The sequence below is a fragment of the Ascaphus truei genome, chromosome 1 (genome assembly GCF_040206685.1).
Source record: "Ascaphus truei isolate aAscTru1 chromosome 1, aAscTru1.hap1, whole genome shotgun sequence".
In the NCBI taxonomy this organism is placed as follows: Eukaryota; Metazoa; Chordata; class Amphibia; order Anura; family Ascaphidae; genus Ascaphus; species Ascaphus truei.
In genome coordinates this window covers 397,753,338-397,778,546 of record NC_134483.1, presented here as the reverse complement: position 1 = coordinate 397,778,546, position 25,209 = coordinate 397,753,338, and the positions used below count along the sequence as shown (strand labels likewise).

Sequence of the window (25,209 nt, the reverse complement as noted above, 5' to 3'; positions counted from 1 at the left end):
GGGGTACTCCCAGGATGAGATTCATGTTTGGGGTTTGTGCTGCGTTTCGCTAATAAGTTAGTGGCACACCCCACAAAGTAATCATTGAATGCATTTGCAATGTCAGTGGGGTTTGTCAGAGTAATATCCCCCTTAGTGATATTACTTGGTTGTTGATGGTTAGGAGGCTGGAATATATTGTTGATAACCTTCCAGAAGTTAGCTGGGTTTGATGTATTTTGGTGGAGATTGTCAGAGTAATATTGTGCTTTTGCATGCCTTGTTTGCCTTGTGCACATGTTCCGCATGCATCTGTAGTGATTGAGATCCTTGGTAGTGCCAGTTACTTTGTAGCTTTTCCACAAGGCATCCCTGAACTTGTAGAGTGCTATAAGGTCAGGTGTAACCCATGGAAAGTGGGCCCCCCGTACCCTTATTTTGCGTAGTGGAGCATGGGTATCGCAGAGTTTTAAGAACTCGGATTGAAAATAGTCGAGCACAGAATCGGGGTCGGGAATTTAATCGAATCTGTGCCATGGGCAGTTGGTAAGGTCATCCAGAAACTGTTGTGGGTTAAAGTTTTTAAATGTTCTAGTGAGGAGAACTTTAGGGCTTGAATGGGGCGGTTTAATTTTCCTTACACAGTACACTATTGCATGGTCACTGAAAATATCAGGAAGGATGTCAGAGGATTGGATTCTGCTGGGGTTTGAGGAGAGAATCCAGTCTAGCAAGGAATGGTTATGCGATTTCAGGTTTATTCGTGTCGGTTGGGAAATGAGTTGTGATAGGTTAAGTGACTTGAGTTGTATCTGGATTTTGTGGTTTTTAGGGTCAAACCAATTGAAGTTGAAATCCCCTAGAACTAGCAGCTCACTCTTCTCATTCAGAGAGGAAATGGAGCCAAGAAATTGGGTGATATCAGTCAAGGATTGTAGAGGGGCTTTAGGCAGGCGGTAGATGCCAGCAAGCAAGATGGGCTTAGAAAAGGGGAGGCAGATTTTGCCAACTAGAGTTTCAAAAGAGGGTGGACTTGGTGGGCAATTTAACAGTGTAAATTGTAAGGTGTCTGCAATATAAAATAACACCCCTCCTCCTCTCTTTGACCTATCTCCTAAAAATGGAGTATCCCTGTATGGCAATATTTGCATCAGGGGTTTTAGGGGATAGCCATGTTTCTGTAAGAACGATGGCTTTGGGTTTATGCATAAGGCACCATGCCCTTAGTTCATCCAGTTTGGGCAGCAGGCTCCGGATGTTTATATGGGCGACAGATAGCCCTTTTTGGAATTTAAAGGTGGAATTCTCAGGGGCATGGGAATATAGGAAATATTACTTTATGCCCATTTGCATGTCTTAGACAGGTCTGCAATGAGCATTCAGTAATATTTCCATTTGCTATATGCTTTGCTGTGGAGGGTTTTTGTCATTTATTTTACTCACCATAACTTAACTAAGTATGGTAAACCCCATCCTCATTGCTTCATTTTTGCATAGCCAGTGTAACCAACCCCACACTGATGAGACCCATTAAGGTCGAAACAGCTGTCTGTGGGTGGGTTTACTGGCTATGCATCTTAACCCTGGCTGTGCTTAAAGCTGTGAACATGCAGCAAGCTTAAGCCTATAGGGAACCATGTTTAAAATGGTTTTGAAGCAAAAAGTGGCACTGAGTGCTCATTTGCATGTCATTTCCCAGAATCCCTTGCTGCAGTGGAAGTGCTGTGTGCTGGGTGATGGTGAAAGGTGGGGTTGCAGACCTGTCTAAGACATGCAAATGAGCATACAGTAATATTTCCATTTGCTATATGCTTTTCTGTGGAGGGTTTTTGCCACTTTTTTTTACTCGCCATAACTATATATATTATAGTTATATATATATATGTATGTGTATATATATATATATATATATATATATATATATATATATATATATATATATATATATATATATATATATATATATATATATATATATATATATATATATATATATATATATATATATATATATATATATATAGTGGGTGAATCAGCGGGCACGACCACGCAGCAAAAAGTTGCAAAGGCTGGACTGAGCTACGAAAATTCTTTATTAAAGCATGGATTAAAAAACAAGAGGAGGGGTAACAGCCCCTTGCGCCTCTAACGTGTTTCACCCAGTATGGGCTTTCTCAAAGAGGACTTATGTGAGTATTTTGTTACTTTTATTCAAGTGGGAGCTTCCCCAGGTGCACTGGCTTATTAAGTTGCTGGATTTATGTAAGGTGTCTGGGTGGGTCTCAGGACTTCCCCCAGACAACCCTTCACATCCTCGCAGGACCGTGTCCCAACTAGGGGTTAATCTACACAGCTCCACACAGCACTTCATTATAATATTATGTGATCCGGATGCAGCAATTTATTTCATCAAATGGATATAATGCTCTGTAGCACTCGTTAATTGAGGGGACCGTACCTCAATATTCCTCTAATAGTGCAAAAATGTTTTACAAGAGGAAAAACTGGCAAACAGCCAAAAATCGCCGCACCACAAACAAATTCCAGTACAAGAGGGTGAAGCAAAAAAAAACAATGTGATTGCAAGTGGAGGATGACACTGACATGTTTCGCTCACGAGCTTTATCAAATCAATAACACTTGGATAAAGCTCCTGTGAGTGAAACATGTCAGTGTGATCCTCCACTTGCAATCAAATCGTTTTTTACTTGTAACAGTTACTTGTACTGGAATGTGTTTGTGGTGCGGCGATTTTGGCTGTTTGCCAGTTTTTTCTCTTGTCTACTGCTCCCACGCAACGCACGCCTGGGCCGGTGCCCTGCAAGGTTGAAAAGTTGTGGATTCAACAATTCACCTCATTGTACCCACAATCTCATTTATGATAATTGGAGGTTCTTCTATGTACTAGGACATGCATGACTTTTTCTGGTCTCTATGTCGAGTAGAGTCTAGTCTGGTACATCTTGTGGAGGATAGTACTAATCTTACATTCTAATTACTTGCTAAAGGGTCAGGTCTTTCATATCAACATATCTACTGTTGAAGGCTTTCCCAGACTACACATATGTTCTTCATTAGGTCAGTGTTTCCCATCCGTTTGAGCCCCAGTTTATCCCTTTTGGGATAATTTTTCTTCTACAAAAATGTTTTCTAGACTTGATCTATACGAGAGCAGTGGAAATGCACTCACATGCTCCAGGAATTTAAAAGCGATAACGCCACTCAGGGTCTGATGGCGCACTGACCGAAGACCTCACTCCTGCAGACACCGGCTTCTTCTATCCTTTTTGTTGCCACCTCTCCAGTTGGGTTTCACAATATCTATCCCCAAAAAGGTTAAACCAGTGGGATCAGAGTTATGGAATGAAACACACTGAATCTAGGACCTATAGTCATATTTCTAATATGTTTCTGTTTCTGACACGCAAATGGCTTATAGTACCCAATGTACTGCAACCCACAAGGACACACAAGCCTGTCAAACACTGATTTACTTTTACAGTTGATAAAAGTGGACATTTTAGAGGATTCCTTAGTGACATAAGACTCAACTGTCTGTTTTACCGTGACCAACTTTACATGCCTTGCATCTTGTGTATTTGAAAAAGCGTTTAGGTTTATTATTTTACCAACTGTTGGTATCACTTCTTTCTATTGCTCTCAAAAGACTAGGGGCTATTTTATCTTTCAAGTTACGTGCCTTTGTGAAAAGAATTTGCATTTTTTCTGGTAGATGGCATTTAAACATGGAGTCCTGTTTTAAGACATGCCAGTGTTTACTTTCTATTTTGTTGATTTTGTCACAGTCTCTGTTGTGCGATTAAAAGGATGACAATGTCTTTTATTTGGGCTTTTGTTTGTCTTAGTCTTAAAATGGAACTTCTGTCTAGATTTTCTGCTTTTGCCTTTTCTTCCTGACTATCAGACAGAGGATCATTTCTGTAGAGGAATTTCTTTTCTAAAACGAGTGATTGTTCTTTGAAAGTACTGAAATCTGAACAGTTGGATATAATGTGCCTGAATTGGCCAAAAGGTATATTTGATGTCTACCAATGGTGATGACAACTGTTTTTGAGGATATAATTACTGCAATCTACTTTCTTAAAGAAGGTTTTATTATTCATGATATTACTTTATTCTCTATGTATAAAGTTACATCCAGAAATGCAATATTGGTTTTATGAAAATTGTGTGTGAATTTAAGATTGCGCTCGTTAGTATTAATGTGTAATGAATTCACGTAATAACTCTACACTTCCCTTCCAAACAAAGACCACTTCCTCTATGTAACATTTACTTATTAAAAGACACTTGCTTAAATCAGAATTTTGAGTTGCCTAGAAAACAAGAAATGGTGAAAGGGTTAGAGAAAATCCACCTCCCCCCCCCCCCCCATTTTATTAGGGAATTTTGTAGAGACTTTTTTTCTATCTCATAGTCAAACATTTCGATTTACTTACAAAAGAAGAATATAAAGGAAGAAACAACATATCCACAACAGAAGTAGAAGTCATGAGCAAGTTAGCCAAAGATAAAAAATCTAGTCATCAAATCTGCAAATTTATAGTCTCATTCACAAGATCTGTATTGCTTTCTCCAATTAGGAGTATTATATCACTATTCAGGGGTGTAACTGCACTATGAAACAGTGCAATGCAGTGGGGCTCTAGACCCCTTTGCTGGTGTGCCTGTATCCCGGTTAGTGCCAGAAGTTGGGCTAGCCCAGTAATTGGGCCCAACTTCTGCATCTGAACGCATGGCCTCAGCTTCCCACCAATGTGGGACTACAGGCCTTGCCCCCGGATCCCACATTTGAGTGTGAGGAGCAGAGGGGGAATTGAGTGTAAGAATTAGAGAGGAAGGGGAAGGGGGAGAGAGTTAGAGGGGGGGGGGGAAGAAGTGTGAGCATTAGGCCTCGGGCATGAGCGCTGATCCGTGCTGAGGCGTGCTGCTGCTCGGCACTGAGCCCCTGCAGCCGCAATGAGAGCGGCTTTAGCAGGGGCTCGCGCACGCATCCACACGCTTGGGGAAGCGTGTGTCTGACGGAGGTTTGAAATTTGGCGCTTGCCGGAGCGCAGAGCCGGTCACGTGAGTGGTTCGCCCAATGAGGGCGAACCAGCTCCGTGACGTCACTGGCCCGCCCCCAGACCCGCCCCCGACTCGCCCAAGGACGGCGCGCTGTGTAAGGCCAGGGAAAGCACCGCTTTCCCTGAGCCTCACCGCGCCTCAGCCCGGATCAAAGCACTATGTCCCAGGCCTTAGAAATGAGGTGGTGAGAGAGCGTTAGAGAGGAGGGGACAGTGAAAGACTTGGTGAGGTGAGAGTTAGAGCAGAGGTGTGCAACCTGGATGGCGCAAGATTTTCTGCTGGGTTGGTGGGGGAGGAAAGCGCGGGGCTTACAGAGGACCCGTACTCTTCCCCAAAGCATTTAAATGAAATGCCGGGGGATCGTGCGAGAGACGTTGTGATGGCGTTGTGATGGCGTTGTGATGGCGTTGTGATGTTGGAAAGCACCGGCAAGCAGGTATAGGGGGGAAAGAGCAGGCAGTGGGGTACAGACTAAAATGTTTGCACACCCATGAGTTGGAGGAGGGGTAGAGATAGAGAGGAGGAGGAGGAGTGAGAGCGTGAGAGAGGGGGGCACACAAATTGTAGTTGCGCCACTGTCACTATTAGTGGGTTATTTTTGTGCTCATTTCCTTTGTTCTATATAACCCAAGTTACCTAGTAAACATGTCGATATTCATAAAATTCTGCCAATCTAAATGGATTAAGGATTGTGGGAATCGAATTAAAACTCAGTCACTGGTTAATTTCAGTCCTAGAATAGATTTTCGCTTATATCCTCCCCTTCCACCTTGTACATTTACTCTCATGTCTTTCTTTGATGTTCCATTCCGGATTAATGCAGTTTTGCCAATCCGACCCCCAGACCCCCAAATTCACCGAAAATTGACTCTTAAACCATGTCTTCTGTCTGTCCCAAAGCCCTCCTGAATTTTCTGTTTCTCTATATTCTTTCCCAGAGCCCTTATTCTCTCTAGATTTCTCGACATCAGCTGCCCTCTGTCTGTACACTCTGCTAATGCTGGTCTCCCACCATATTCTTTTCCTGCGGACCCTTTGCAGGATGCTCAAGGTTAGCCACCTCGGGAGTTACCGCTTACGTTTTCTTCCATGTAGAGGAGACCGTTGTAGTCTACCTTTTCTCACTTGGTAAATTGTCAGACTTCACCTCTCATTTTCTTTTCCGATCCCCTCTGTGGGGCTGACTCAGGAAAGCACAATATACCAGTGGCGGTTCCCCCCGTATTTATGCTCGTTTTGGTCTCCCTTTGCCCTCTCATTCCATTTCCCCGTTTTCTCATTGTTTCCAGCCTGGATACAAATTTGACAGCCAGCCCAAACAGTCTGTAATAGCGAACTTGCTTAAGTGGTTTTTTTTTTATTTTACATTTATATATTTGCGCACTCAAATTTTTTCTTAAAAAATAAATAAATTAAAAAAAAAGAAAAGGGTCTCGGTGGTCCTTAATGTGAAGCTGGCATCATCTCGCTACATGGAAAACCCTAGTCTTAGGCCGCATCCAGGGTGAAGCTGCGCATGCGCGCTCGTGCTCAGCGCGATCAAACAAATTGCGGCTGTGTTGGTCCAGAGTGCACGTGCCTGTGGACGCTCAGCTACTTGTTTATACCTGGTATGGCATAAAGACCTCTGGTGTGCCAAGGCCCATATCATTCCAGGTATGTCAGGGCACTGTAACCCATGTCATTCCAGGTTCGTCATTAGGGCACTGTAATCCATGTCATTCCAGGTTCGTCATTAGGGCACTGTAACCCATGTCATTCCAGGTTCGTCATTAGGGCACTGTAATCCATGTCATTCCAGGTTCGTCATTAGGGCACTGTAATCCATGTCATTCCAGGTTCGTCATTAGGGCACTGTAATCCATGTCATTCCAGGTTCGTCATTAGGGCACTGTAATCCATGTCATTCCAGGTTCGTCATTAGGTCACTGTAATCCATGTAATTCCAGGTACGTCAGGGCACTGTAAGCCATGTCATTCAAGGTACGCTATTAGGGCCCTGTAACCAATGTCATTCAAGGTACATCAGGGCACTGTAATCGATGTCATTCCAAGTACGTCAGGGCCCTGTAAAGATTAAAGCGGCAGGCTGATTTTAATGTTTTAAGAACACAGAGTTCTCCTCTTGCCCATTTCAAATTTGATTCTCCGTTCAGTAGAGAGAGGCAATTACGATATTAAGTGTCCAGGAGGCTAACATGGTAATATCAAAAGACAGAGAAAATTAACACAGTTTTATAGCCAGTGTGAATCTGAAGTTTTATGAGCATCCATGTAAAAATATTAGCCAAAATAATATGTTCATGTATGCAATTTATAATGCATTGGTCAATGTTGTGGTTTGGTTTTGTATGTTGGAATGTAATAATTAATAATTTAAATATTATTTCTCCCCCGCCCCCCCCCCCCCCCCCACTGAACCGATGGTAGTTAAGTAATCATGCATCTTTACATCTGTATGTGCATACTGTTGTCTTTTCTTCTCAGGAGGTTTCCTTCATTAAGCGTTTCTTGCAGATCTTCTCTTAATCCGTTTGTTCTCAAGGGCACGCAAAGGCATGCGAGAAAAAGATAAAAAGAAACACTTTCTGAATAAACAACGGTAAAGTAAGACTGGGCTGAGTGAAGTACCAGTTGGGGAGGAGAGGAGGTGTCTGCATACTAATTGTTAGATGGACCTCTTCATTCTCCTTGTCTGTCCAAAAGATTGTGTGAAAGTCATCCAGCAGGATATTTAATAATGCAAAGGTTTTCTGCAGCCGGGCTGCTTTATTGCCTTTCCACTCTCCCCAAAGGTTTATTATACCTTCTATTAAGCAGGCGGTTGGCAAAGTTGTGCTGGCTTTGGGCCAGGTCTGCACTGCAGTAAATCAGGTCTCGTTGTTTACAGATCTTCTAGTGAAGATATTTTCCACGAAGAGCTTTTTGTTTGGTTGGCGCCTGCCGATACAGCACAAGTACTTCGTTTGATTTGATGTATGTGCGTAGTTGAACAGGTATTGAATAAAGGCTGAGCCTGAAAATGGAAGAGATCATTTGCATGTTATTTCGAAGATCGGGATCAAAAGGCGAAAAAAACTACTCCATCTATTGAAACTTCTAGTGATTATTTTATAGCGATCAGGAGGAGGCCACGCTGCATAATGGAGATCTGACCTGTGCAAGGATTCCTCCTCTTATGTTTGTGTTTCTACCAAGTTAGATGGTACTTTCTACATTCAATATTTTTATATCATAGATATGATTGAGCCCTTAAATAGGAAAGTGTGCCTTTGTCCCCCCCATTGGATACTATTTTATTTGCTTTTAAAATCAAATCCTAACAAGAAAAACTGTTGCAAAACAGAGAATAGGTAGCGCTAACTAGAACAATAAAATGATAAAACAATTAATATTGTACAACCTTAAATGGGGAATGTAGTCCACATATAAGGGGCTGCCTGAAATACAAATTCTGACCCCCTGGTCAGAATGATAGCATAGAAAGAAAAGGATATGTATAACAAGGCGCCTGTGGTTAAAAGGATATATATCCAACCAGTAGAATAGCCAGGGATAGGCTCCAGACGTAGTGATGTGCTTAAAATAGAAGAAAGACACAATACATAGCGTGATACTGTTAGATAAGACGAAGGGGGGGGGGGGGGGAAACTACATATAGACACACAATATATAACTAATAAGTATCAGCTGAGATACAGGTGATTGCTAATTAAAACATTTAATATACATATATTAATATACAGGACATAGAAAAAATAAAAATAAAAAACTGGGTAAAGGGACAAATAATGCCGATGGACACACTGCTGCAATGGGTGAAATACCCACTCACCGGACGATAGATGTAAACAGGCGGTGGATAAATCTGAGAGTATCCCCTCTCTGCTGCTCAGACAGCTACTGCAACCGATCCGGTCTGTAGATGGAGCGTGGCACACGCCCGCCGGCGTGTGTGAGTAGAGCTTCTATCAGCTGGTATTGCAGGACATGCAGATAGGTTCAGAACGGCTACAGCAGATTCGCCTGATGTATAAGTAAATCCGTCTGCCTGGAACAGCTGATTCGTCACCGGATCCGTTCGGGAAGGGGGGAAATCACCACAGTGCTGCAGTGGGAGTCCAAAGATGCCACCCTACGCGTTTCGAAAGCGTGCTGCTTTCTTCCTCAGGGGTTCTGTCATTGTGTCCATCATTGTCCATTATATATGAGTCCATAATTAAACCTAATTCACCTGGCAAGTATAGCACATGCGCAATGGGCTCTCAGTGTAGTCAGTGAGTGCTCTGATTAAAGGAACATGCACTATATATACTTGATCATTCAAAAAAGTATGTTACTACATAGTAACTCTCAGCTGAAACGGATATTCTACAACAAACTTATATAAAGGAAACATAAAAAAACAAACATAAAAAAAAAATAGAAACTTTTTTTTTTAAAAAGTGACATTTGTATCAAATATGGACCAAATGGGGATAAGCATATAAAAATGAGTGTTACATATACTTAGTGAATTATTAGATATTATTAATGTGTATAAAAAACATATGTGTGTGCAATACAATATAAGCTTAAAGGTGGGAATATATGTGAAGAAAACCAAATCTTTATAATGGTGCTCAGTCATGAGACTTATACCTCTATAAAACAATATAGTTTAAATGTGAAATATATATAAGAAACACTTACTGTGAATAATTAAACTTAATAATAGTTGTTCATAGATCAACTTGTGTGTGAAAATAAGACATATATGACATGATATAATCAATAAACAAATTCTTAATATAACGAAATATACATATATTTATTTAAAAAACAGATAATGTCTATCTTTGCACCTAGAACCAGACTACAGATAATACTTTTCTTTATGTACCAGACTTCGATGCAATTTTACATAATAGACCCTATGGATCATATACCTTAATTGTTGCAAACCAAGTCATGCAAAGATTTAAAGAGCAAAATGGATACAGTACATCAAATATTAATTGACCAGAAAAGCTTTTAAATCGAAGTCAACGTTGAGGCCCAGTGGGGATAGAGTACGGAGTTCATAGATCCAAAAGGATTCTCTCCTCCCCAGTAGGCTCACAACGTTTCCTCCTCTCCAGTTAGGTGTAATGGTTTCTATCGCCAAACACTTAAGTCCTGTTGGATTTTGACCATGCACCTGAAGAAAATGATTTGATACGTTATGCGTAGTTAGCCCTCTTTTTATGTTGTACACATGTTCATATAGGCGTCGCTTGACCGGTCTAGTGGTCATGCCCACATACTGCAGACCGCAGGGACATTCAAGTAGATAAATGACGTATGTGCTTTTACATGTGATATAATTTTTAATATTATAATTTTTTGAAGTGTTATATGATGTAAAATTGGATTTTTTTACACTATATTTGCATGCAGTGCACCTATTACAAGGAAAATATCCTTTATGTGTGATGGTTTTATTTGGAATGCTTTGCATTGAGGGACAGCTCGGAGCCAGCTTCTGTCCTATATTGGGTGCTCGAGTAAATATAATCTGGGGATGTTCTGGCAATATACCCTCTAGTTCTTTATCTTTTTTAAGAATAGGCCAATATTTCTTAAAGATTTTTTTTATATTGGGTGCCATTTGGTTGTATTGCGTTACAAACGCTAAATTCACAGATTTTGTTGTATTCTTATTTTTATATTTCAAAAGACTTGACCTCTCCATTGCTGCAACCTCACTTATTATTTTATCCAAATTTGAAGAGGAATATTTTCTTTCTTTAAATTTTTGTTTTAAATCTTCCGCTTGTGTGTGAAACATTTCAACACTTGAGCAATTACGTTTTAGTCGGATGAATTGGCCTTTGGGTATATTTTTAACCCATGTAGGGTTATGGTGACTGTGTGCATGTAGGTAGTTATTGGCTTGTACTGGTTTGAAATATGTGCTGGTTTCTATACTGTTATTTTTAGCCGAAATAATAAGATCCAAGTATTCTATCGAAATAGCGCTTGAATTAAATGTGAATGACAAGTTAAAGGTGTTATTATTCATATATTTTTTGAAATCTTCTAATTGTGACAAAGTGCCCGACCAAATGAAAATAATATCGTCGATGTAGCGCCGCCATAGGACCAAATATGCTCCATAGGGACAGCTGGACCAAATATGATGTTCCTCCCAGCTGCCCATAAATAAATTAGCATAGCTAGGAGCAAATTTGGTGCCCATGGCGGTGCCACATACCTGTAAATAATACGTGTTATTAAAATTAAAAAAATTGTGTGATAAAATAAATTTAATACCTAAAATTAAAAATGACCTAAAATCTGTGGAAATGGATTGATCTTTATTTAATGTTTCCAAGATGGCCGTACACCCTTTTTCGTGGTTTATAACTGTGTATAGTGAATTAACGTCTGCAGTAACAAAATAATAATGTGATTGCCACTGAATGTCCTTGAGGGTCTGCAGTATGTGGGTTGTGTCCCTTACATAAGAGGGCAACTGCATAACGTATGGTTGTAGTTTACTGTCAATATACTGGGATAAATGAGAGGTGAGGGACTGAATTCCTGATATTATTGGACGGCCGGGGGGAAATTCTAAATTTTTGTGGATTTTGGGTATTATGTAAAATAATGGTATACGTGGATATAAGTTATAAAGAAAATCATACTCTTGTTTGGTGATAATTTGCTTGTCTAGTCCTATAGTGAGAAAATTAAAAAGTAATTTTTGATATTGAATAGTTGGATCAGAGGGGAGGAGTTGGTAAGTGGATTCATCTCCCAGGATTCGTAATGATTCCTTGATATAGTAGGATTTATCCATAATTACCAGGGGGTCAGAATTTGTATTTCAGGCAGCCCCTTATATGTGGACTACATTCCCCATTTAAGGTTGTACAATATTAATTGTTTTATCATTTTATTGTTCTAGTTAGCGCTACCTATTCTCTGTTTTGCAACTGTTTTTTCCCCATAAGGTTAGCAGCTTTCTAGTTTAAATATGTCTCAACTCTTTGCACAGAGAACGAGCAGAAATATTGATATTAATCGTATATTTTCAGATGAAAATGATCCTATTGAGGTTGATAATGTCCAAGATGATTTGCAGGAAATGGTAAACAAATTGGAAAAACTATTAGTGAATGAAAATAAACAACTTTGGGATGCGATTACCATTGAGAAATACGTGGAACAAAAACGTATTCCACGTGGCTTAAGGCTATTCAAAAAGCCCACTACTGATTTTCAGAGTGACTCATTTATTCTGGAATGGAATCGCATTCTCGATAATTGTTCATTCGAACTTATGCGTCTACTAATATCCAAACGCAAAGTCTGTCTTCAAACATTGGATAAAGAAATCAATGATATGAAGGGATATTTTGATAAATACAAAGATAACAGCCAATTACCAATGTTAGAGGCCAGAATTAAGAGCAAAATGGATAATTTACAAAAAGAAACTATTGTTTCTAAACAGATAAAATTTCAACGGGACAAAGTTGATTATGCTACTGGTTGCTATAGGAACTGGAAAAAACCTAGACAGGAACATGAAAGATATAAATCTGATAAAGAGAAGTACTCAAAAGACTACTCTCATAAAATACCATCTAATTATAAGAAAACCATTCCTAGCATCAGACATAATTCAACTGAGCCAGTACAATTTGTCTCCCCAAAAGTACACAAAAAAAGCCATATACAGCCTAAAACTAATTTGGTTCCCCAAACATCAAGACCCAGTACCCTAGTTCCTCCGCCACCATCACTAAATCAATTAGAAAGAGATATGGATAATATCTTCGAACAATACAACCATCAAAATAAGTACCAACCTCTAATTGAATTAGATAAGGAACGCCATCACTCCCGCCCCAGTCGAGAAGAAGAGAAAACTACGTTCTCTTTTTTAGATTGGAGACAATCAAGGGAACCAATACATGCGAAGGAAGCAATAAGAGATTTACTGGGGAAAGATGGTCCTATAAGGGACCCAAACAACAAAAAACGAAAAAACACATTAGAGGAAAGAGAGGAGGGCGAAAGAATGGAAAAGGTATTAAAACAGTAAAATTTACGTCAGCTTATAAAAGTATTTTTAACATCAGTAAATACCCCATTTCTTCCAAAGAAGGTAAACTACTATCCAAAGGCCTATCCTTCGCTCCAGTTACAGGCCCCGATAGCTTTAAACTGTACATAGATGTGCAAAAATATGTGCGAAAATTGTGTCTTAAGAAGTACTATCTCAGGGATGCTCTGTCCAAAGCAGATATGAATAGCAAATTGCCAATATCGAACACACCTCAAACTAGTGCAACATTTAGGAATCCATCCATTTTTTTCCCGAAGTTTGTCAGTGGTCCATTTGTGGACACTTTTGCCAAAATGGTGACTGACGACATTGAAACTCAAAGTCGAACATTCAAAATCAAAAATGACAACCTTAGTATTGATGAGAAAAACACACTACGTGCACTTGAGGAAAATGATCAAATTATTATAAAACCTGCTGACAAGGGGGGGGGGTTGGTAATTATGGATAAATCCTACTATATCAAGGAATCATTACGAATCCTGGGAGATGAATCCACTTACCAACTCCTCCCCTCTGATCCAACTATTCAATATCAAAAATTACTTTTTAATTTTCTCACTATAGGACTAGACAAGCAAATTATCACCAAACAAGAGTATGATTTTCTTTATAACTTATATCCACGTATACCATTATTTTACATAATACCCAAAATCCACAAAAATTTAGAATTTCCCCCCGGCCGTCCAATAATATCAGGAATTCAGTCCCTCACCTCTCATTTATCCCAGTATATTGACAGTAAACTACAACCATACGTTATGCAGTTGCCCTCTTATGTAAGGGACACAACCCACATACTGCAGACCCTCAAGGACATTCAGTGGCAATCACATTATTATTTTGTTACTGCAGACGTTAATTCACTATACACAGTTATAAACCACGAAAAAGGGTGTACGGCCATCTTGGAAACATTAAATAAAGATCAATCTATTTCCACAGATTTTAGGTCATTTTTAATTTTAGGTATTAAATTTATTTTATCACACAATTTTTTTAATTTTAATAACACGTATTATTTACAGGTATGTGGCACCGCCATGGGCACCAAATTTGCTCCTAGCTATGCTAATTTATTTATGGGCAGCTGGGAGGAACATCATATTTGGTCCAGCTGTCCCTATGGAGCATATTTGGTCCTATGGCGGCGCTACATCGACGATATTATTTTCATTTGGTCGGGCACTTTGTCACAATTAGAAGATTTCAAAAAATATATGAATAATAACACCTTTAACTTGTCATTCACATTTAATTCAAGCGCTATTTCGATAGAATACTTGGATCTTATTATTTCGGCTAAAAATAACAGTATAGAAACCAGCACATATTTCAAACCAGTACAAGCCAATAACTACCTACATGCACACAGTCACCATAACCCTACATGGGTTAAAAATATACCCAAAGGCCAATTCATCCGACTAAAACGTAATTGCTCAAGTGTTGAAATGTTTCACACACAAGCGGAAGATTTAAAACAAAAATTTAAAGAAAGAAAATATTCCTCTTCAAATTTGGATAAAATAATAAGTGAGGTTGCAGCAATGGAGAGGTCAAGTCTTTTGAAATATAAAAATAAGAATACAACAAAATCTGTGAATTTAGCGTTTGTAACGCAATACAACCAAATGGCACCCAATATAAAAAAAATCTTTAAGAAATATTGGCCTATTCTTAAAAAAGATAAAGAACTAGAGGGTATATTGCCAGAACATCCCCAGATTATATTTACTCGAGCACCCAATATAGGACAGAAGCTGGCTCCGAGCTGTCCCTCAATGCAAAGCATTCCAAATAAAACCATCACACATAAAGGATATTTTCCTTGTAATAGGTGCACTGCATGCAAATATAGTGTAAAAAAAATCCAATTTTACATCATATAACACTTCAAAAAATTATAATATTAAAAATTATATCACATGTAAAAGCACATACGTCATTTATCTACTTGAATGTCCCTGCGGTCTGCAGTATGTGGGCATGACCACTAGACCGGTCAAGCGACGCCTATATGAACATGTGTACAACATAAAAAGAGGGCTAACTACGCATAACGTATCAAATCATTTTCTTCAGGTGCATGGTCAAAATCCAACAGGACTTAAGTGTTTGGCGATAGAAACCATTACACCTAACTGGAGAGGAGGAAACGTTGTGAGCCTACTGGGGAGGAGAGAATCCTTTTGGATCTATGAACTCCGTACTCTATCCCCACTGGGCCTCAACGTTGACTTCGATTTAAAAGCTTTTCTGGTCAATTAATATTTGATGTACTGTATCCATTTTGCTCTTTAAATCTTTGCATGACTTGGTTTGCAACAATTAAGGTATATGATCCATAGGGTCTATTATGTAAAATTGCATCGAAGTCTGGTACATAAAGAAAAGTATTATCTGTAGTCTGGTTCTAGGTGCAAAGATAGACATTATCTGTTTTTTAAATAAATATATGTATATTTCGTTATATTAAGAATTTGTTTATTGATTATATCATGTCATATATGTCTTATTTTCACACACAAGTTGATCTATGAACAACTATTATTAAGTTTAATTATTCACAGTAAGTGTTTCTTATATATATTTCACATTTAAACTATATTGTTTTATAGAGGTATAAGTCTCATGACTGAGCACCATTATAAAGATTTGGTTTTCTTCACATATATTCCCACCTTTAAGCTTATATTGTATTGCACACACATATGTTTTTTATACACATTAATAATATCTAATAATTCACTAAGTATATGTAACACTCATTTTTATATGCTTATCCCCATTTGGTCCATATTTGATACAAATGTCACTTTTTAAAAAAAAAAGTTTCTATTTTTTTTTTATGTTTGTTTTTTTATGTTTCCTTTATATAAGTTTGTTGTAGAATATCCGTTTCAGCTGAGAGTTACTATGTAGTAACATACTTTTTTGAATGATCAAGTATATATAGTGCATGTTCCTTTAATCAGAGCACTCACTGACTACACTGAGAGCCCATTGCGCATGTGCTATACTTGCCAGGTGAATTAGGTTTAATTATGGACTCATATATAATGGACAATGATGGACACAATGACAGAACCCCTGAGGAAGAAAGCAGCACGCTTTCGAAACGCGTAGGGTGGCATCTTTGGACTCCCACTGCAGCACTGTGGTGATTTCCCCCCTTCCCGAACGGATCCGGTGACGAATCAGCTGTTCCAGGCAGACGGATTTACTTATACATCAGGCGAATCTGCTGTAGCCGTTCTGAACCTATCTGCATGTCCTGCAATACCAGCTGATAGAAGCTCTACTCACACACGCCGGCGGGCGTGTGCCACGCTCCATCTACAGACCGGATCGGTTGCAGTAGCTGTCTGAGCAGCAGAGAGGGGATACTCTCAGATTTATCCACCGCCTGTTTACATCTATCGTCCGGTGAGTGGGTATTTCACCCATTGCAGCAGTGTGTCCATCGGCATTATTTGTCCCTTTACCCAGTTTTTTATTTTTATTTTTTCTATGTCCTGTATATTAATATATGTATATTAAATGTTTTAATTAGCAATCACCTGTATCTCAGCTGATACTTATTAGTTATATATTGTGTGTCTATATGTAGTTTCCCCCCCCCCCCCTTCGTCTTATCTAACAGTATCACGCTATGTATTGTGTCTTTCTTCTATTTTAAGCACATCACTACGTCTGGAGCCTATCCCTGGCTATTCTACTGGTTGGATATATATCCTTTTAACCACAGGCGCCTTGTTATACATATCCTTTTCTAACAAGAAAAACTACTAAACATGCTGTTGGGAACCTCTCATGAACAAACTAATGACCGTCTTTGACATGGCCTAATACACTTTCTCACAAATGTGAAAATAAGTTTTTTGAGACTGGAATTACAACCCGTTTTCTTTCCTCCCATGGACAGTATGAGCTGGTGGTTCACAGAAACCTATTTGGAAATTGGTAGCAAGTCCTCTGGGCAAACAGTAGCACTTTTTTGGTACACGGCTCCACTTGGTGTTCTCAACGGTAACCTGGTCACTTGCTACCATTTGCTTTTGGCTGGAATTGGAAAATGGGAATTGAATATAGGAATAAGAAGAGTTGCCATGTTAGAAGTGCCAGTATAGGCATGCACATGACAAACTATGCAAGCTGATTAAAGGCAGTTTGTGCCGATCCATTGTCTTAAGAGCGTGAATCTTTTAATGCATCGTGCCAGGGTAAAATAATACTTGCGTGGATGGAGCCATCCAAATATATAATATAGTTGCATTCATTTCCCATGTGCAAACCATGCAGACTTCCTTGTGATAATAAAACCGTGGAATTATTTTATTGTCGTGTTCCTTTGTAAGTGACCCTTGCTACTTACTGTATGTTGTCCAGTATTTAACTTCCCAATATATTGTATGTTCTAGACTTTTCAGTGTTTAAAAGTCTGGATTTTTGTTGGATTGTGTCACAGGCCATTCTACCAATGATGATGTCAACATTAGAGGAACCCTTTTCAGCATTAAATATATTTCAGTTTTAACATTCTACAGGAAGTCACATTTGCTTTTAATTAATTTATTCTGCCTTACCTCACTCTTTCCATTCAATTTCCAATGTTTTATTATTTTATTTCAAAAATGAAATCATTTTCTTCTGGTATATAGTGTGTGGTGGCTTTGTGCCTAGTTTAGTTATAGTTCACATTTCATTTTAAGTGTACTGTCTCCTTTTGCCAGAAAGAGAAGTTGGTTACATGTGCCTGTAGAATCTCTGTGTCACTGGGGCTTGGAGACTCCTGTAGAATCTCTGTGTCACTGGGGCTTGGAGACTCCTGTAGAATCTCTGTTTCACTGCGTCTTGGAGACTCCTGTAGAATCTCCGTGTTACTGGGCCTTGGAGACTCCTGTAGAATCTCTGTTTCCCTGCGTCTTGGAGACTCCTATAGAATCTCTGTTTCACTGCGTCTTGGAGACTCCTGTAGAATCTCCGTGTCACTGGGGCTTGTAGACTCCTGTAGAGTCTCTGTGTCACTGGGCTTGGAGACTCCTGTAGAATCTCTGTGTCACTGGGGCTTGGAGACTCCTGTAGAATCTCCGTGTCACTGGGGCTTGGAGACTCCTGTAGAATCTCCGTGTCACTGGGGCTTGGAGACTCCTGTAGAATCTCTGTGTCACTGGGGCTTGGAGACTCCTGTAGAATCTCCGTGTTACTGGGCCTTGGAGATTCCTGTAGAATCTCTGTGTCAATGGGGCTTGGAGACTCCTGTAGAATCTCTGTGTCACTGGGGCTTGGAGACTCCTGTAGAATCTCCGTGTCACTGGGGCTTGGAGACTCCTGTAGAATCTCTGTGTCACTGGGGCTTGGAGACTCCTGTAGAATCTGTCTCTCTGGGGCTTGGAGATTCCTGTAGAATCTCTGTGTCACTGGGGCTTGGAGACTCCTGTAGAATCTCCGTGTCACTGGGGCTTGGAGACTCCTGTAGAATCTCTGTGTCACTGGGGGTTGGAGACTCCTGTAGAATCTCTGTGTCACTGGGGCTTGGAGACTCCTGTAGAATCTCCGTGTCACTGGGGCTTGTAGACTCCTGTAGAATCTCCGTGTCACTGGGGCTTGGAGACTCCTGTAGAATCTCTGTGTCACTGGGGCTTGGAGACTCCTGTGGAATCTGTGTCACTGGGGCTTGGAGACTCCTGTAGAATCTCCGTGTTACTGGGGCTTGGAGACTCCTGTAGAATCTCTGTGTCACTGGGGCTTGGAGACTCCTGTGGAATCTGTGTCACTGGGGCTTGGAGACTCCTGTGGAATCTGTGTCACTGGGGCTTGGAGACTCCTGTAGAATCCCCCTGTCACTGGGGCTTGGAGACTCCTGTAGAATCTCTGTGTCACTGGGGCTTGGAGACTCCTGTAGAATCTCTCTGTCACTGGGGCTTGGAGACTCCTGTAGAATCTCTGTGTCACTGGGGCTTGGAGACTCCTGTAGAATCTCCGTGTCACTGGGCCTTGGAGACTCCTGTAGAATCTCTGTGTCACTGGGGCTTGGAGACTCCTGTAGAATCTCTGTGTCACTGGGGCTTGGAGACTCCTGTAGAATCTCTGTTTCACTGCGTCTTGGAGACTCCTGTAGAATCTCTGTGTCACTGGGGCTTGGAGACTCCTGTAGAATCTCCGTGTCACTGGGGCTTGGAGACTCCTGTAGAATCTCTGTGTCACTGGGGCTTGGAGACTCCTGTAGAATCTCCGTGTTACTGGGCCTTGGAGACTCCTGTAGAATCTCTGTTTCACTGCGTCTTGGAGACTCCTGTAGAATCTCTGTGTCACTGGGGCTTGGAGACTCCTGTAGAATCAGTCTCTCTGGGGCTTGTAGATTCCTGTAGAATCTCTGTGTCACTGGGGCTTGGAGACTCCTGTAGAATCTGTCTCTCTGGGGCTTGGAGATTCCTGTAGAATCTCTGTGTCACTGGGGCTTGGAGACTCCTGTAGAATCTCCGTGTCACTGGGCCTTGGAGACTCCTGTAGAATCTCTGTGTCACTGGGGTTTGGAGACTCCTGTAGAATCTCTGTGTCACTGGGGCTTGGAGACTCCTGTAGAATCTCTGTGTCACTGGGGCTTGGAGACTCCTGTAGAATCTCCCTGTCACTGGGGCTTGGAGACTCCTGTAGAATCTCCGTGTCACTGGGGCTTGGAGACTCCTGTAGAATCTCTGTGTCACTGGGGGTTGGAGACTCCTGTAGAATCTCTGTGTCACTGGGGCTTGGAGACTCCTGTAGAATCTCCGTGTCACTGGGGCTTGTAGACTCCTGTAGAATCTCCGTGTCACTGGGGCTTGGAGACTCCTGTAGAATCTCTGTGTCACTGGGGCTTGGAGACTCCTGTGGAATCTGTGTCACTGGGGCTTGGAGACTCCTGTAGAATCTCCGTGTTACTGGGGCTTGGAGACTCCTGTAGAATCTCTGTGTCACTGGGGCTTGGAGACTCCTGTGGAATCTGTGTCACTGGGGCTTGGAGACTCCTGTAGAATCCCCCTGTCACTGGGGCTTGGAGACTCCTGTAGAATCTCCGTGTCACTGGGGCTTGGAGACTCCTGTAGAATCTCTGTGTCACTGGGGCTTGGAGACTCCTGTAGAATCTCTCTGTCACTGGGGCTTGGAGACTCCTGTAGAATCTCTGTGTCACTGGGGCTTGGAGACTCCTGTAGAATCTCCGTGTCACTGGGCCTTGGAGACTCCTGTAGAATCTCTGTGTCACTGGGGCTTGGAGACTCCTGTAGAATCTCCGTGTTACTGGGCCTTGGAGACTCCTGTAGAATCTCTGTTTCACTGCGTCTTGGAGACTCCTGTAGAATCTCTGTGTCACTGGGGCTTGGAGACTCCTGTAGAATCAGTCTCTCTGGGGCTTGTAGATTCCTGTAGAATCTCTGTGTCACTGGGGCTTGGAGACTCCTGTAGAATCTCTGTGTCACTGGGCCTTGGAGACTCCTGTAGAATCTCTGTGTCACTAGGGCTTGGAGACTCCTGTAGAATCTCCGTGTCACTGGGGCTTGGAGACTCCTGTAGAATCTCCGTGTCACTGGGGCTTGGAGACTCCTGTAGAATCTCCGTGTCACTGGGGCTTGGAGACTCCTGTAGAATCTCTGTGTCACTGGGGCTTGTAGACTCCTGTAGAATCTCTGTGTCACTGGGGCTTGTAGACTCCTGTAGAATCTCTGTGTCACTGGGGCTTGGAGACTCCTGTGGAATCTGTGTCACTGGGGCTTGGAGACTCCTGTAGAATCTCTGTGTCACTGGGGCTTGGAGACTCCTGTGGAATCTGTGTCACTGGGGCTTGGAGACTCCTGTAGAATTTCCGTGTCACTGGGGCTTGGAGATTCCTGTAGAATCTCCCTGTCACTGGGGCTTGGAGACTCCTGTAGAATCTCTGTGTCACTGGGGCTTAGAGACTCCTGTAGAATCTCTGTGTCACTGGGGCTTGGAGACTCCTGTAGAATTTCCGTGTCACTGGGCCTTGGAGACTCCTGTAGAATCTCTGTGTCACTGGGGCTTGGAGACTCCTGTAGAATCTCCCTGTCACTGGGGCTTGGAGACTCCTGTAGAATCTCTGTGTCACTGGGGCTTTTAGACTCCTGTAGAATCTCCGTGTCACTGGGGCTTGGTGACTCCTGTAGAATCTCTGTGTCACTGGGGGTTGGAGACTCCTGTAGAATCTCTGTGTCACTGGGGCTTGGAGACTCCTGTAGAATCTCCGTGTCACTGGGCCTTGGAGACTCCTGTAGAATCTCTGTGTCACTGGGGCTTGGAGACTCCTGTGGAATCTGTGTCACTGGGGCTTGTAGACTCCTGTAGAATCTCCGTGTCACTGGGGCTTGGAGACTTCTGTAGAATCTCTGTGTCACTGGGGCTTGGAGACTCCTGTGGAATCTGTGTCACTGGGGCTTGGAGACTCCTGTAGAATCTCCATGTCACTGGGGCTTGGAGACTCCTGTAGAATCTCTGTGTCACTGGGGCTTGGAGACTCCTGTGGAATCTGTGTCACTGGGGCTTGGAGACTCCTGTAGAATCCCCCTGTCACTGGGGCTTGGAGACTCCTGTAGAATCTCCGTGTCACTGGGGCTTGGAGACTCCTGTAGAATCTCCGTGTCACTGGGGCTTGGAGACTCCTGTAGAATCTCCGTGTCACTGGGGCTTGGAGACTCCTGTAGAATCTCTCTGTCACTGGGGCTTGGAGACTCCTGTAGAATCTCTGTGTCACTGGGGCTTGGAGACTCCTGTAGAATCTCCGTGTCACTGGGCCTTGGAGACTCCTGTAGAATCTCTGTGTCACTAGGGCTTGGAGACTCCTGTAGAATCTCTCTGTCACTGGGGCTTGGAGACTCGTGTAGAATCTCCGTGTCACTGGGGCTTGGAGACTCCTGTAGAATCTCCGTGTCACTAGGGCTTGGAGACTCCTGTAGAATCTCCGTGTCACTGGGGCTTGGAGACTCCTGTAGAATCTCCGTGTCACTGGGGCTTGGAGACTTCCAAACTGAATGCTTGCAAACAGGAGTGTGAATGATTGATGAGGTACTTCTGTCTTCAGCACATCATGCTTCCAAAACTATGACGGCTGCATACGTTTCAAAGAGCAATTGAGTTGTCAGATCTTTTCTAGCAAGAGTTGCAGTATGATACAAGCACTCTGTCGTGTAACACACTTTTTACTTGTTTAATAGCTTTTCAAGGGACTCCATGAAGCCTAAAGCTGAACAGCAGACCGACCTATATCACGTAATACCAAAGCATGCTGTTCCTTTTAGATCACATTACATATCATTGAAATGATACAAAGTACATCTTCACACCTGAATGTATAAGCACTAATGAAAATGATGATGAAATGAGATAAAGTAGTTGGGAGTTATTACAGGCATACCCCACATTAACGTACGCAATGGGACCGGTGCATGTATGTAAAGCGAAAATGTACTTAAAGTGAAGCACTACCTTTTCTCCACTTATCGATGCATGTACTGTACTGCAATCGTCATATACGTGCAGAATAGATGTAAATAAGGCATTTGTAACAGTCTCTATAGTCTCCCCGCTTGCGCACACCTTCGTTACAGGTAGGGAGCCGGTATTGCTGTTCAGGACGTGCTGACTGGCGCATGCGTGAGCTGCCGTTTGCCTATTGAGCGAGATGTACTTACTCGCGAGTGTACTTAAAGTGAGTGTACTTAAACCGGGGTATGCCTGTATACTGGTTGTTCTGAACCTGTTTGCACAGTGACACACTTACCTTCCTTTTAAAATACAGCTTTTCTTTGTTTATTTTCTATTCATGGACTATGCCAGATCATTCATTTTCAGATTATGTTCCTTTTATTTACTGTAAATACAAAGGCAATGTTTCCATTTTAATTTTTTTTTCTATGTTTAAAGTTGGTAAATCCCTGGATTACACACATTAAACTGCTTAGCACCTTTTTTTCATACTTTTGAATATAGAACCCAAACACAACACAAAATGATTACTTCCAACCCCTCTACAGACGAACAGCTAAGACCCCTATTGTCTGCATGATGTTCCTGTTAGTTAATGCTAGCGTTACACAGCAGTGGGATTAGATATCACACAAGATACCCATATCGGGCATTATAATTTGAAACTGGCTGTATGTCCCATTTTCTATAGAAAAAGTCAGAATGCAGAGTTATGTGTCGCGGGCTCATAATCCTGCATCACAATCCTTTGGTTTTAAATCACAAATAATCACATATGGATGTATTCTACAATTTTAAATCCTAAGTGTAACATACTGTAGATGTATGAATATAAAAACATAGTATGCTTCTATCCCTAGTGTCTTAATCTCTCGCTCTCCCCACCATCTCGCTCCCCCCCATATTGCTCTCCCCCATATCTCTCGCTCTCTCCCCCATATCTCTCGCTCTCTCCCCCATATCTCTCGCTCTCTCCCCCATATCTCTCGCTCTCTCCCCCATATCTCTCGCTCTCCTCCCCATATCTCTCGCTCTCCTCCCCATATGTCGCTCCCCCCCCCCATATATGTCGCTCTCCCCCCCCCCCCCATATATATCACTCTCCTCTCCATAACACTCGTTTCCCTCTTCCCCTCCCCCCCCTGCCAGGCCATAGCGGGGACCCCAACGTATTAGTGCAGTCTGTATCTGTTACGATTATAAGCAATATTTTGATGCCTTAAATTATATAACCATAATATCTGATAATGTCGGTTTCAAATGTATGGATCAAAGACGTATCAATATTCTTGCATGTTTATATACATATTTACAAATTTGTCCTCTTTAGCCACTTCATAACTTGGTATGCAAGTGTATTGCAACGTTGTCGTCAAATGTTACTTTTATAAATGACTCTTGTTCTGATTCTTGACCATTCGAGATGGCTGTGATGGCTGTTTGTTTACCTGGCAATGTTTATGCTCGTGTGGGTTATTAATCACATATTCTTTCTTCATTTCAGCCCTGATGACATTGGTACCTGCTGGTATATTCTATTGTCTGGTTCTGTGTTCATCAAAGAGTCCATGTTTCTCCCAAGGAGCAGGTAGGAGATTTAATGATCGTTTTGAGCAGTTCCTCTTTATATGTACTCTGCTATTTTCCTGTGGTTCCCACTTGCATCTAATAAAACGTTGGTCACGTCTGCTGGATCACTTTGCTTTCCTTGGAGTATTTAAGTATACAGGGGTGTAAGCATTTTGGCCCATATTTAAGCAGTCTTCTGCCATAAGAAGATATCCTATAATCCTAAAACTGTTGGGCGCAATTTTTTTTTGTTGGGGGGGGGGGGGTGGAGTTGCAGAGGACCTGCGCTCTTCCCCAGAGCTTTTAAATTTAAATGATGGGGAGGGCATGCGAGGCCTCTGCAACCTCTACTTGCCGAGATTCAGACGGCTTCAGGACGCGTTTCCATGGCAACGCAGCATTGACATCACACCACATGACCACACAACGTCATCTGACGCCACGGGAATGTGATGTCAAATTACGCCGTGGGTCACATGACGTCACACAACAGTCATGTGACGCCACACCGAGGTAAGGGGGGGGGCGTGAGAATGGAGGACAGCAGACAGGGGGGTGCAGCAACAAAAGTTTGCGCTCCCATGCTATAGCTCATTAACTTCATGCTATCTGCTCTTTAAGATGTCGTCCAGTACCGGAAGGTGTCTTAAGGCCAGTAACTGCATAGTAAATATGACCCTCTGTTTTTACAGATGCTCTGCATATACTGTGTGCTTTTGGTTGTTGAATGGTTTAAGTCGGGTATGCCCCCTGGAATGACTGTGATGCACAATGACAATTGGTTTTAGACCTTGAATATCCCACCTGTAGACACTGTGACTGTAGGGGCAGTGTGACTTGGTACAAATAAAAGGTAAGCCCACTTGCTGCCTCTACTAGTCAAGATTGCGACACAACCAAGAGGTTAACGTGCCATCCCAGGGTTTGAAAATGGCTTCCAACCCTGATAATGTGTAACCCAAAAGTTATGAATCTTTGACACACTGAATTGACTG

General features: G+C 41.8%; 1 protein-coding gene across 1 annotated transcript in view; it reads left to right on the top strand.

The window, feature by feature from the left end:
- RAPGEF2 (Rap guanine nucleotide exchange factor 2) overlaps nucleotides 1-25,209 on the top strand; it is a 319,916-nt gene that overhangs the window by 122,750 nt on the left and 171,957 nt on the right. Inside the window, 1 exon segment of the mRNA XM_075612336.1 lies at nucleotides 24,150-24,233. Within this exon segment, the coding sequence (XP_075468451.1) occupies nucleotides 24,150-24,233 (84 nt within the window).